The sequence below is a fragment of the Podarcis gaigeae genome (assembly GCF_964106915.1).
Source record: "Podarcis gaigeae genome assembly, chromosome: W".
In the NCBI taxonomy this organism is placed as follows: Eukaryota; Metazoa; Chordata; class Lepidosauria; order Squamata; family Lacertidae; genus Podarcis; species Podarcis gaigeae.
The window spans coordinates 753,047-766,855 of NC_139695.1; the positions used below are offsets into that span (position 1 = coordinate 753,047).

General features: G+C 46.2%; 1 protein-coding gene across 3 annotated transcripts in view; it reads right to left on the reverse strand.

Annotated features, from left to right (window-relative positions):
- LOC310835928 (putative helicase senataxin) overlaps positions 1-13,809 on the reverse strand; it is a 427,391-nt gene that overhangs the window by 286,839 nt on the left and 126,743 nt on the right. For all 3 annotated transcript variants that reach the window (XM_083720870.1, XM_083720872.1, XM_083720871.1), the window contains exons 8-9: positions 4,526-4,616; positions 1,141-4,023 (exon numbers count right to left, since the gene is read on the reverse strand). In XM_083720870.1, coding sequence (XP_083576996.1) covers positions 1,141-4,023; positions 4,526-4,616 — 2,974 coding nt within the window. The remainder of the gene's footprint in view (positions 1-1,140; positions 4,024-4,525; positions 4,617-13,809) is intronic.

The following is a 13,809-nucleotide window of genomic DNA, read 5'->3' on the forward strand; positions in this document are numbered from 1 at the left end:
AATATGGTTTTTGTTTGAAAATATTGGATCTGTAATTTTGTCAAAATATTTTTGAAAAATGTAATTAAAAAAGCAATTTCACAGAAAAAAACAAAACATGGAAAAGAAATGGGTGACCTATAGGGACCTACTGGACCTCACAGAAGAGGGTGTGATGCTTAAGAACAGGCATAGGCAAATTCGGCCCTCCAGCTGTTTTGGGACTACAACTCCCATCATCCCTAACCACTGGTCCTGTGAGCTAGGGATGATGGGAATTGTAGTCCCAAAACATCTGGAGGGCCGAGTTTGCCTATGCCTGCTTAAGAAGTTTGAGGATAAAAAGGATTGGTTGATCAGTTGGTTGCAATACTATCAACTGATTGAAGTATTTAAACAAGGTAAGAAGCATGGGTTTATTAATCAAAGCTCTCAGTTTGAAAAAGAGTTATTAGAGAACAGAGAAAAACTAATTTCAAAGATGTATAAGAGGCTTTTAGGATGAGAAACTAAAGATTTAAATAGATAAATCTGCTATGATCCACTGAACTAGCGATGTGGGCAGAATATAGAGATGAAGGCATAGGAAAAACTGTAGAAATTGAATATAAAATGTCAGATGTTTCAAGAAGACAGACGAACCAATTGTATGCTACAACAGCAGCAAGAGTACTCTATGCACAAAAATGGCGAAATCAGGAGACACCTACTAAAGAAGAGCGGCAGTTTAAACTGACAGAATATGCCGAATTGGCAAACTTAACTATGGAAATTAGAGATCAAGAAGAGGTAGGTTTTAAGGAGGAGTGGAAACCCTTTGTTGAATATTTAAAGAATTATTGTAAACATGTTAAAACATAGGTAGGATTTGAATGAAGAACAGCAACTGAATACTTGTTGAGTACAGTGTGGAAAAGACAAGGTATAGAATATTGATAATATGCAGCAAATTTTAAAATTACGGGGGAAACCATGGAGGGGGCGGGGAAGTTGAACACAAAATGGATGTGTATTTGGAAACATGTGTCAACTTGTCAACTTTTGAAATAGAGAGAGAGAGAGAGAGAGAGAGAGAGAGAGAGAGAGAGATTAATTGCAGCTAGTGGGAGGATTTCCTTTGAGGAGGAAAGAGTAAAATGAGGTGGTCTGTTGCCAGCTTACCGTTTCAAATGCATTTAGCATCATTAAGGGGAAGAAAGTATTGAAGTAGTCATTGTAATCCTCAAACTTGGCTGTGACAGGGGCAACAATAGACTGAAGGAGATGGCTTGGTGGCCCAAACAGTTTAAAGTTTGCAAACATGTCATAGTTCCACTTCAGCACCTCTCTGGTGAAAATCCCATGGTCTCTCTGCTGGGCATTCACAATGTTTGCTTGTGCAAAGGGTTGGTGCACTTTGTTCCAAGAACCAGCTCTGGGGGTGGGCAGCGCCATGACAATATGGTTATTTTGCACATTCAGCAACTGAGAGGTGTTGTTTGAAATCTGAGGCTGGAGAATGCTGCTCAGAGTCGGGGTCTTGAACTGCAAGTCATCATTACTACCCTGCAGTGGGCTTGCAGATATATTGACTTCCATGTTTGAGAGGTAACTGCCATCTTCTATTTGTGAACACAGTTCCATGTCCACTGGATCAAACTGTGTAAGAAAGAAGCCGTCACCATCTTTGTTCTCATTCAATTGGGGCTCTCTCTTTTTCAAAGCCACATCCTCGTCACATGGGCTAGAGGAGGGATCTGGAAAGGTCAAATGATTGGTTTTACTAGCTCCAGCAGAACTTTCCTTCTGATTTTCCACCCCCACCATACTGGCAGACTGCACAGGTCTTAGCTCTGACGCCTTGGGTTTTTTGGCTGGCTGAGCCTCCTGAGTTTCTCCGTGAGTACACTGACAATTCTCTCTCTCTTTGGGGTTTGTCTGCCTATAGAGCTGACGTTTTTGGCAGGCAAAATTGTTCTTATTTCTAGTAGTTAGTTGCTGAGCATTTACTAATTGTGATGTCCTTTCCTGGGGAACATCCACCTCGCCAACAATTTCCCTGTAACTGCGCAACTCAGCAAGACTGTCCTGTGTGCACTGAGCAAGTTCGGCTGCTCTTTGGACTTTCTCTGATAGGCCATGTTTTTCTGTCACTAAGGTTGGGGCTGGCATATGTTGGATTTCGTTGGGTGGGACCAGAGCAGGAGTAGATCTTGCCAGTTTTGCCAGCAGTGGTTTTTTACTGTGCAAGCTTGGCTGGATGCTTCCCTTGGGACTTTCTCTAGCTGTTTTAACCTGCCCATATTCTGCAGAGCTCTTCCCTGGCTGAAAAGTGGATTCTTTGACAGCAGGTGCTGACCCTGAAGGACTGGCAGATGCTGATGTACTGGGCAGAACTGGATCTGTGCACCTGGAACAGCTTCCATTGCCAGCACATATCCCTGTGAAATTTGAGCATGCCACTGCATTTCCCTTGCCGATGTGGCCTTCACGAGCTGCTGTATGATGTATGAGGTCTGGAGTAGTCAATGGCTCTTGCTCTGGGGCACTGAATTTCTTCTCAAGGCACACGTCCACTTGCCCTTTCCTGCTCTCTCTACCAGCTTTCATTTTGTTTTCATCCTCATCTGAAGAAGCGTCAGAAATAATGACTTGGTTTGGGGAATCATCTGCATCAGCAGACAACTTGTTGCTCTCTCGGGCAGACAAAGTTTGAATAGCGCCTTTAGCTTTCCTCTTAATGCATTTTTGGTGACGGATGATGCTTTCCTGGCTAGAGTCAATGGGTAAACTGGTTCCTTTAGCACACACAACAGAGGCCTTGCCTGAGCTTGCCTCTGATTTGCAAGGCAATGTGTCTGATGTGCTGCCTCTGGCTACAATGATTTCACTCCTCTGCTCTTCCTGGCTCTTTGTTCTGTCTCTGACCAACTGCAGCTTTTCTGTTCCTGGCTCCAGATTGGTATTTCCTCTCCTACTGCTTTCAGGTAACAGTTTTAATTGCAGGGTGCTGTCTGGTTTCAGAGATCTGATTTTGCTTGTAAGGTCATTTAGACCAACCTTTCTCTCCAAAGCACTGCTGCTGTTACCATTCTTTTCTGTAAGAGATCTGGAAGAACTGGGCTTCTCCTTTGTGCTGAAGTCTTTGGTCTCCAGGTCTTGAAAACCGAGGCCAAAGCTTTTGTAGAAGTGATCTTGCTTGTTTTGGACCCCTGGCCATTGATGAGACACCACATTTTTCTGGGCATCCATGTGTCTTTTTGCTAACACAGACAAGCAGGGTAGGTGCTCATTGTCTATATTCATTGGACACCTGTCTTCCTGCCTTTTGTGGTTCATCAGGAAAGTAGGTGAAGTTACACAAACAGGAGGGCTCTTCACAAGGGAGGAAGGATTTAATGATTTGCTCATGATGCTCCATATGATCTCCTTCAGAGTGTTCTGTAATTCTAGAGCCTGCTGGGAACTCAGCTCCCAGTGCTTGTGGCTACGGCGAAGCAAGTTGAGTTCATCAAGGAACTGCTTACAAGTGGGTGACTGCACAACCTGATACCCTTCCTTCAGGATGTTACGGATCAGTTTCATGCAGGCAAACTGTATGGGCTCAGGTTCCCAAGATGGTGATGTCACTGTGCTTCTTAAGCTATTCCTGACTACTCTTCTCTCAATGCCAGGCATGAACACCGTACTTGGAAGCATGACACATTTCACCACTATCCACACCCACATTTCTGAGCTGATCCACAGAAAATGAAGGCAATTTTTCTTAAGGCTGCACTCAACAACAGTCACCAAGATCCAGATGAAGAACTCAGACACTTTGTCACAAGTCTCAACAGTGCCACTGAGGACATTTTGGATTTCCAAACACAGGTGATGAATGACCACTATGCTGTAGGCAATCCCCATGTCCTTCAGGTCCATAAGGGAGTGGATAAAAGGGATGAACCATAAAAAAGTGCTGTTGTGCAACTGCATGTCTTGGCCGATGTCAGAATGTAACAGGTCGGTCAAAGTCTGCATATCTTTGTACAAGTAGAGGCAGTAATCAGGACAAATGGTATCCTGAAACAGGAAACAGGAAGTCAATGTTTAGCAGCATGTTCTCAACTTTCCTGCTCTGCATATCCAACAACAACCCGCCTCACTTCAAGGATTTCACTAGGATGGGAAAGGGGGATTTGTCACCCTTCAAGTGTTGCTGGACTTCAAATTCCATCAGCCCCAGCTAGCATGGCCAACAATCAGAGATTATGGGAGTTGTAGCCACAGGTCCCCTGTCCCTATACTAGTCACTATACAGTGATCTTTTTTTTTTTTGGGGGGGGGGTAATTGCCAGGCAACAAGGCTAGAAACATTTTTTAAAAAAATGAAAAAAAGACAAGGGGGTGAATTCTGTCGCCAATAAAAAACCACCCTTCAAACAAACATGGAGGAGGAAAACTGCTTCTGTTCTAGGGGACAGATGTGATTTGATACTTCTCTATAACTATAATACAGAACCGTCCACATAGCCATGTTTCAAGCATGGAAGAAGACAGTAAGATAGATCAACAAGCAAGTTACCTTGTGGGGCTTTTCAATGTGGTAGTCATACGCCAGTTGGCTGCAAGTGACAAATTCATCTCCATAGTCCGACATGGGCTCAGATTTAGTCCTTCAAAAATATTAAGAAAGCCAAGGGTTTTGTCAGGAGCCAGTCATGTGAAGGTCAGCAATAAAAAAAACACTGGTGTCAGTGAAGTTAGCTCTTTATTCAAAGAAACAAAAACAGTGCAGGCCTAGTGATCCCAGCAACTCTTCCCAGTAGGTCTTGGCCCAATGCAGAAGTTACAAGGACTGAAGGTCCCTGCCCTCCCACAGCTGCCTATGGTCTCTCCTCTCCAGGGGTTTTTCCAAGCAGTCGGAGACTACGTCTGCACGCAACCAATCTCTCCTCTGCTCTTTTCATTTCTCTGCATGTTCTGGGAGGCCGGGGGGGGGGGGGGAGCGGAGCTGGTCATAGAAGGGAGACACTCCTTAGTCCTTCAGCAGCCTGCCTCTTCTTGGTCTACTGGCCCCCTTCCTCTCCAGCCTCTGAATTATGACTTTCTGCCCCAGCTTCTTCCTGTTCACTAAACCCTGTTACCTCTTCAGCTTCCAACACCACCTACTCCCAGTCCGCTCCCTCTTCTTCCTCTGACCACTCTTCATCATCCCACCATCAGTCCCCTGGCTCTGAGCCTTCTTCCCCTGGATGATCCCTTGGGGGTTCTCCAGCTGGCATCTCCCACCACTCCCCCGCATCCAGACAGTCCATGACAGGTTTAAACCATTAGCTACTTATTTAAATGTGTAGTACACACTATTCTGAAAGCTCGAGATGTGGGGGCGGGGCGGGCAGAAAAGAACAGAATAAAATGTAATTAAGCTCAGTGTTATTTCCTCACTGACTTGGAGTCCCAAGACTATGGGAATGATTATGGTCTTACAATGTAATTTGTCACAAGGAGCACTTAAATTATTCTCAAACTTAAACTGAGACCCAGGTTCTGCTCAAATGCCTGCTTCAAATTTAACACTAAGACATAGTTTATGTGAAGGAGAAATTTCCATTTTCCTTCATCTTGTCAGGATCCATTTTGAGCCTTTAGGACTCCATATGCTGTATTAGTTTTATCATCTGTGTATGAACTTTGACTAACCTATTCTAACAGAGAAAAAACATTATTTTAAACCAAGAAGTTATGTGTGCCCAGTGTCCTGGTACACTGAGAGAACAAACGCTGACGGAATGTAATGTCACGTGACTGCCAAGGGACGCCTTGGAGTCTGGGAAGAAAAGAGTCAGAGCGGGAACAGTCAGAAGGAAACGGTCGGGAGATGACGGAAGGGGAAGAGGGGGAGAGCCAGGAGGAGGCAAGGCTCTCCGATGCTGAAGCAAGGCCCCAGCACCACACAGGGAGCTCAGGTACAGACGGGGAGGGTTAAAGCGCAGGGATCAGCCGCCTCTTCTGTTGGAGGAGAAGCAGGAGAAGACCACTCCCCGAATCTGAACCTGACAATTTGGATGCATGATTGTACTGTGCTGCTTTTACATATGCAAAATAAAGAACTGTAAATACCTCTCTGAGTGAGCAGAGGGTGCTTATTGCGAATAGCATACACAAACCATCACATGTAAGCATATAATCACTGTGACAATGGATAAAAGAATGCTAGGCATAACAGAACTTGCATTTAACCTTAGGTCAATAGGACTGATGTATTAATCACAGATAATGGAAAGCAGATGTTGATAGAGAAATGATAAACAGAGTGATTAACCAAAAGACATTGATAAATGATTAATGAAGACATTGTTAAAAGGAGGAGTTTGGGGTGGGCTCTCTCACTGGTCTAGAACAGGTTTTCAACCTTTTTGAGTCCATGGATCCCTTGACCAACTACATTCTTTCTGTGGCATCCCTGTGGGGCTCAGGAGCCCAGTTACATTTCCCCTTACCTGCAGAACTGGCAGCCTCTCACCCTTTTTCAAACACCCTCCCTCATGGAGTGTTCCCTCAGCCTCCTCTCCTCTTCCCTCTCATTGGGAGTCCTCCAGGTGTAGCTGCTACAGTCCCTGGTCTGAGCTGTGCCCCCTGCCCCAAAGAGAAGTGCCTCCTCACACTGTCCATTCCCAACAGCAAGAGCTGGTGGACTGACTGGCTGGGCCCCTTGAGTCTGCTTGCTTACTCCGAGGCTGCCTCAGCTCCTGGCAACCAGCACCCCCTGACCAGCCCCAAAGGCACCACTCGCCTGGGGAGCTTGTAGCCAGGGCTGCTGCAACAAACAGCTGTGCAAGCCTATGGGAGGCAGAGATGCGAGGGAGTGAAGGAAAGAGGGACAGAGGCCCATGTTGCTCGCTGCACCCCTGACCATCATCCAAGGCACCCCAGGGTGTCACGACACACAGTTTTTGAAACCACTGGTCGAGATTGATGTCAGTGGGTTGCAATAGTTGTGGGAAAGTTTTCTATAATCCTGTGATTGGTGAAGTAGAAATCACATGTTAGTTTAGAAGTGTATAAGAGATTATGTTTGAGAGCACCAAAACACAGGAAATTTTTAGGAGACTGACCCTATGATGATGTTGTTATTGGCATCAGTCTGTCTTGAACAGTGCTTTTTTTCTAGAAAAAGAGGTGCAGGAACTCCCACTTTTTTTGATGGGCAATGCTAAATTGTTGAGCTTATTTTAGGGGGGAGCCAAAGTTGCTAAGCCTTTTTTTAGGGAGAAAACACTTTTTTGGGGGCACGCTTTGTCAGCATATGAGCTCATCGCAGCTGCAGACATCCAGCTTGTTGACATCATGTGATTTGGCTGCCTGTGGGAAACAGCGTTTCAGTCAGTTCACAGGGCAGTTCACCAGAACTTGCTCAGAGTGTAATATGAGACCTTCCTCTTGTCACTTGTAATATGAGACCTTCAAGTCTTTGTCACTTGTTTGCCAATGTTTGAAGAGAGCAGACATGTTTTCTGTAATGCTGAAGAGTCAGAAATAAAGCCATGTAAATAGACGCTTCTGACTATCTCTTTCCCCTGCCGGGGGAGCAGGAAAGAGTGGGTGTGCTCTTCCCATGCTGGGAGGGGTCGCCTATAGAGACCTAGCCTGTGTTTGCTGGAGAATGCAGCCAGGGAGGTCACCAGAGATCAAGCCGGGTGCCTGGGAGAGTTGCCAGCTTCTCCCGATAGAGGCTTGATTCTCTGCCCCACTGCCACATTACAAAGTCGCCTCTGACGTGCTGCCCCACAGCCTCCGACACAAAGCCACGAGTGGCAGGATGCAGCCCAAAGCCTCTGACACGCAGCTCTGGGTGCCGTGACGCTATACAGCTGCCAGTATGCTATGAAGAGGTGGTGGAACTCAGTTCTAGCTGAAAAAAGCCCTGGTCTGGAGAGACAAGGGTGTGCACCTCTGGGGATTAAGCCAAACCACTGTGTTAGCAGCACCAAAGTGACTTGGAGGAGTCTTTTTCCATTCTTGAACTAACCCCTTCAGATCTAAGGCTGGTGATCATGGATGAGTATGCTGATAACCCAGATTAGAGGCATTAAACTCCTACCCTGCTAGAAGTCTATTTTCTGATTCTGAGCCAGTGGATCAAGTACAGCAGTTGCAGAATTCAAAACACACCGAGTTGGCTGTGGATGGTACAGTGTACAGAATGCTTCCTGCCACTGAGATGTGTGATGGTGGTACTGAGGGGGACAGAGTCAGCAGTGTGTGGAGGTATGTCCTGGGGGGGGGTGCTGTTTTCCAGGTGTAGTGATTCATGATGTGATAGAGAAGTTGCCAAGTCTTATACAGCCCACTGACCACTACCCCTTCCTTCTGGTTCATGTGGGTACAAATAAATAATGCCACACAAAGCCTTCAATGTATAGCATAGGACTATGAGACTCTGGGCAGGAAGCTGAAGAGCCTTGGGGCACAGGTGGTCTTTTCATCACTCCTTCCTGTTGAAGGTTGTGGCCCAGGAAGAGAGGGGGAAATACTGGAGGTAAACCACTGGCTGCACAGGTGGTGTCATCAGGAAGGGTTTGGCTTCTTGGATCATGGTCTTCACTTTATTAAGCAAGGACTTCTGGCAAGAGATTGAGCTGCATCTCACAGTGGTTTGCAAAAATGTGTTTGCTAAGACTCTCACAAACCTGATCAGGAGAGTATATGGGTAAAACTTGTAGGAGAGAGAAACTACAGTGACCTTATTTTGGGTGTCTGCTATAGACCACCAAGTCAGACTGAAGACTTGGATGACTAGAGCAGATTACCAAACGAATAATAATAATAATAATAATAATAATAATAATAATAATAATTTTATTATTTATACCCTGCCCAGTCACTCTGGGTGGCTTACAGCATATATAACAACATAATAAAACACTAACAACTTCCTGATACAGGGCTGCCTTCAGATGTCTTCTAGAAGTTGTGTAGATCTTTATCTCCTTGACATCTGAAGGGAGGACATTCTACAGGAAGGCACCACCTACTGAGAAGGCCTTCTGACTGGTTCCCTTTAACTTCACTTCTCGCAGTGAGGGAACCAGCAGAAGACCCTTGGAGGAGGACCTCAGTGTCCGGGCTGAATGATGGGGGTGGAGACGCTCCTTCAGGTATACTGGGATAAGGTCATTTAGGGCTTTCAAGGTCAGCACCAACACTTTGAATTGTGCTCGGAATCGTACTGGGAGCCAGTGAAGATCCTTTAGGACCGGTGTTATATGGTCCTGGCAGCCACTCCCAGTCACAAGACTAGCTGCCGCATTCTGGATTAGTTGTAGTTTCCAAAATAGAGAACTACCGATACATCCTAGAATCTAATTCACCACACCTCTCCAATAACAAATCAAAAATCTCAATGCACTGATAACCTTGCTGGAGGTCAATACGGCAGTGAACCAAGCCAAATTAGGGAAATCGCCAGGACCTGATGGACTATCCTTGGTGTATTACAAAGTATTCCAAGGAACATTGGCATTGCCATTGATGGAGATAATGAACCGAATTCTTCAAGGGGAAGAAATTCCATCTTCATGGGAAAAAGCATATATAACACTAATCCCCAAACAGGATCAAGGAACCCCATACCCAAATAATTTCAGACCAGTATCTTTATTAAACAATGATTATTTTAGAAGTATTAGCGTAAATAATAAGATGTAATCAAGAAATTAAAGGTTTAAGAGTGGGTCAGAGACTTAAAAGAGTGGATAATATTACAAGACGGGGACTTATTAGACCTAGAAGGGTTTAATAACTGCTATGGGTGGCACGAGTATTTAGGATACAAAAAGGTGAAGGTCCACAAGGGATTTCTTAATACTATCATAAGAAAATTGATATATAGAGTATGGGTAAAATACAAAGAATTACACCCTGGTGGATTTCACCCTTAGAAGCGATAACGGTAAAAAAGAAAAACATGGAATTAAATTGGGCTACATATAAGGATTTACTAAAAGAAAAAGATAGTAATTTGATTTTAAAAGAGTACGAGGAAATAAGACATCACCTAACAGGGTGGATTCAGTATCACCAACTAAATGAAGTGTTTAAGGCAGACAATAAAAACGGTTTTAAAAATGAAATCTCATTACTAGACAGAGTTATTACAAAATAAGAACAAGGTGATCTCAAGAATGTATGGAACATTATTGGAATGGGAGGTTAAGGATGAAACAGTAAAAGACTCCCAGGCTGCGCACCTAGTCCTTCAGGGGCACGGTTACCCTGTTCAAGACCAGAAAGTCCCCCACACCCGCCTGCCCCTTGCCTCCCCAAAACAGTACTTCTGTCTTTTCAGGATTCAACCTTAATCTGTTAGCCGCCATCCATCCTCCAGCTGCCTCCAGACACTCACACAGGACATTCACTGCCTTCACTGGTTCCAATTTAAAAGAGAGGTAGAGAGGTATAGTAGTCATGGGAGACTTCAACTTCCCCAATATCTGTTGGAATTCAAATTGTGCCAAGAATGTAAAGTGCTGATGTGATCCAAAGTAAAGGAGAGCAATACGGAGCTGGCTTTCACTGGCCAGCTAAATGAGGTAAGGGTAGTTGATGGGTCTCAAACCCAGAGTGAGTAAGGGACTTCCCTTCCATGCAAAGACAGGCTGCAACAGATTGAGCGGACAAGACAAATAGTAGGTCCAATGGTCAAGAAGGCAATTTCTGCATGTGCTGTAGAGGGAAGTGAGGGTCAGATGGGGCTCGTCAACCTGGGAAGGTAGCCCATCTAGGAGAAGGAAAACTCTGATCCTAAACCTCTGCTGCCTTGCAGAACATCTTCAGGAGACGAAAAGGCCTACACAAGTCCAGAGTGGAGTTCTGTTTTAAATTTTTTTTTAAAGCAACAATTTTTTATTAGTTTCCCCCAATTATACAAATACCAATTAATATCAAATTAATTCCAATTATTTCCAGATTTAGAAAATTTAATTAGTGCTTTCCCGTGCTCTGTGATCAATGTGTTTATCCAGTTCTTATATTACTGTGATTCATGTTCTTATAACTTATATTAAAGATTTAAATAACAGCTGCATTCTTCGTAATTTCTCTTCGTGTCATTATTTAACTTTTCATAGGCTTTTAAATGAGAAGCTCTAATTATTTTCTTTTTCACTACATGTGTCAGTCTAATTAGGTCCAGTTATGGATTCCTTGGCCTTTATCTGCTGTCCCATCCTTGAATTTCTTCCACGGTTGCTGTTGTCTCCCAGTGTAGCAGGGGTGGAGATGTATTCTCAGAGATTCTTGAAAGTTCTCATTAGCTCCTTCCCATGGTGCCCCCATCTTACTTGATGTTGCGGGGAACCCCCTGAAAGAACTGTCATCATCTTCTGAGGATTCAAAACCGGCCTCCCATCCCCTCGTATCTCTTCCAGCTGGTTGAACCTCCCAGTTTGATTCTTTTCCCTCGGACACCTCCCCTTCCTCCTCCTCGGAGGCAGGAAACCCCACAAAGTCCCCTTCGTCGTCTGTGGTTCCGAATTCTTCCTCCCAGAATCTAGCTAATGGTTTAGGTCTATCCGGGAACAAACCATGAAACTCTTCCACCAGATAACCGTCCGTGATTGATTCTGCAGGAACCCAAGTGTTTTCCGACCTGGGTTCTCCCTCCCAGGCTACCAAGTACTCTACCTGGTGACCCCGCCACCTCAAATCGAGTATTTCCGTAGCTTCGTTACAGAGTTCCCTCTCCTCTACCCGCGGGTGGGTGGTAACCCCTCCCTCCCTTCCTGGGAATTCCCGCCCCTCCCTGTACTGTGAAAGTAGGGACCTATGGAACACCGGATGTATCTTCATGCTGTCGGGCAACTTGAGTTTGAATGCCACTGGGTTGACCTGCTGTATTACCTCAAAGGGCCCCAGTCACCTAGGCTGCAACTTCTTGCACCCTCCCTTTAGGGGCAACCCTTGGGACGACAACCACACCCGGTTTCCCACCCGTATGGCCTCCCCCTCCCAACGGTGCCTGTCTGCCTGCCTCTTGTAAACTTCCTTGGCCCGCTCCAAGTTCAGCCTAAGTTGCTGGTGTAAGGCCTCCATTTCTTCGGCAAATTGCTCGGCCGCAGGTACACTCCATCCTTCCTCCCCCCTCCCTGGGAAGGCCCTGGGGTGACACCTGTAATTGGCCATGAAAGGGCTCATTCCCGTGGACACGTGTTCAGCGTTGTTGTACGCAAATTCAGCCAATGCCAATTTCTCTACCCAGTCATTCTGCCTCTCGCTGACGTAGCAGTGTAGGTACTGCTGGAGTATACCGTTCGCTCTTTCGGCCTGCCCGTTGGTTTCTGGGTGCCGTGCCGTCGAGAAGCTCACCTCGACCTGCAGCAAGCTCATGAGCCTCCGCCAGAACCGGGAAGTAAATTATTTTCTGCGATCTGAGATTACCCTCAATGGGGTGCCATGCAGCCTGAAAATGTGGTCCACAAACAGCCTGGCTGTCTCCTCTGCCGACACTGCATGCGAACACGCTACGAAATGGCACATTTTAGTCAGCAGATAGACCACTACCATGACCGCTGTCTTTCCCCTTGACTTGGGCAGATCTGTCATAAAATCAATGGACACCACCTCCCAGAGCCTTTCCGGTGTTGGTAAGGGTTCCAGTATCCCTGCGGGGGCAGTCCTCTCCCCCTTTGCCTTCTGGCACTGGTCACACCCTCGTACATATTCTCGTACGTCCTCCCTCACCTTTGGCCACCAGAATTGCCTGGTAACTAGTAGCATGGTCTTGTGCTGTCCAAAGTGCGCAGCTGTTGGATTGTCATGGTATTTTGCCCCTCAACGTCTCACCTGGTACATACAGTGCCCCCTTGTAGTACAGTAGCCCTTCCTTTTTCTTAAAGCCCCCATTGTCTTCCTTTCCACCTCTGAGCTCCCTGATTTTAGGCTGAGCAAACTCACCGTCTCGGGTGAACCCTGCTAACTCTCGTTTACCTACCAACGTTCCCCCCCACACCCACCGGTCCTCGGGGAACACGTGCCTGGCCTCCGAAGGCCCTTCCCCCCTCCATGTATTCCGGTTTCCTGGAGAGTGCATCCGCCCTAACATTTTCCCCTCCCGGCACATATTGTATCTCGAAGAAAAACTTGGCGAACTCCTGGGACCATCTGATCTGTCTCTGGTTAAGCACTCGCGCGGTCCGCCAGTATTCCAGGTTCTTGTGGTCAGTTCGGACCTGGATCTTGTGCCGCGCCCCTATCAAGAGGTGTCTCCATTGATGAAATGCCGAGTAAATCGCAAGCAGTTCTGGGTCATACACCATGTAGTTTTGCTCCGACTTGCTCAGCTTCCGGGAGAAAAAGGCACACGGTCTCCAGTTCTCCTTGGACCCGGGTTGCAACAATACTGCTCCAATCGCGCGGTCGGACGCGTCCGTCTTCAGTCTCATGGGCTTCTCCGGATCCACGTGCAGGAGCTGCTCTTCCGAGGCGAACGCGCCTTCTTCAATTTCTCAAAGGATTGCTGCGTGTCCTCTGTCCATGCAAACTTCTTTTTGCTACTAAGACAATCCGTTATGGGCGCTGTCAAGTGGGCGAAGTTCCTTATGAACTTCCTGTAGAAGTTGCTGAAACCTAGGAACCTCTGCACATCCTTTCGGTTTTGGGGGGCCTTCCATTCCAGCACTGCCTTCACCTTGCCTGGGTCCATGGCCAGTCCCTTGTCTGACAACCTGTATCCTAGGAACTCGACCTCCCAGGCGTGGAATTGGCATTTTTCCAGCTTGACCCACAACTGATGCTTCTTCAATCTCTGTAGCACCTCCCTGACGTCCTTGATGTGTTGCGCTTCATTCTCCGAATAGATTAAGACGT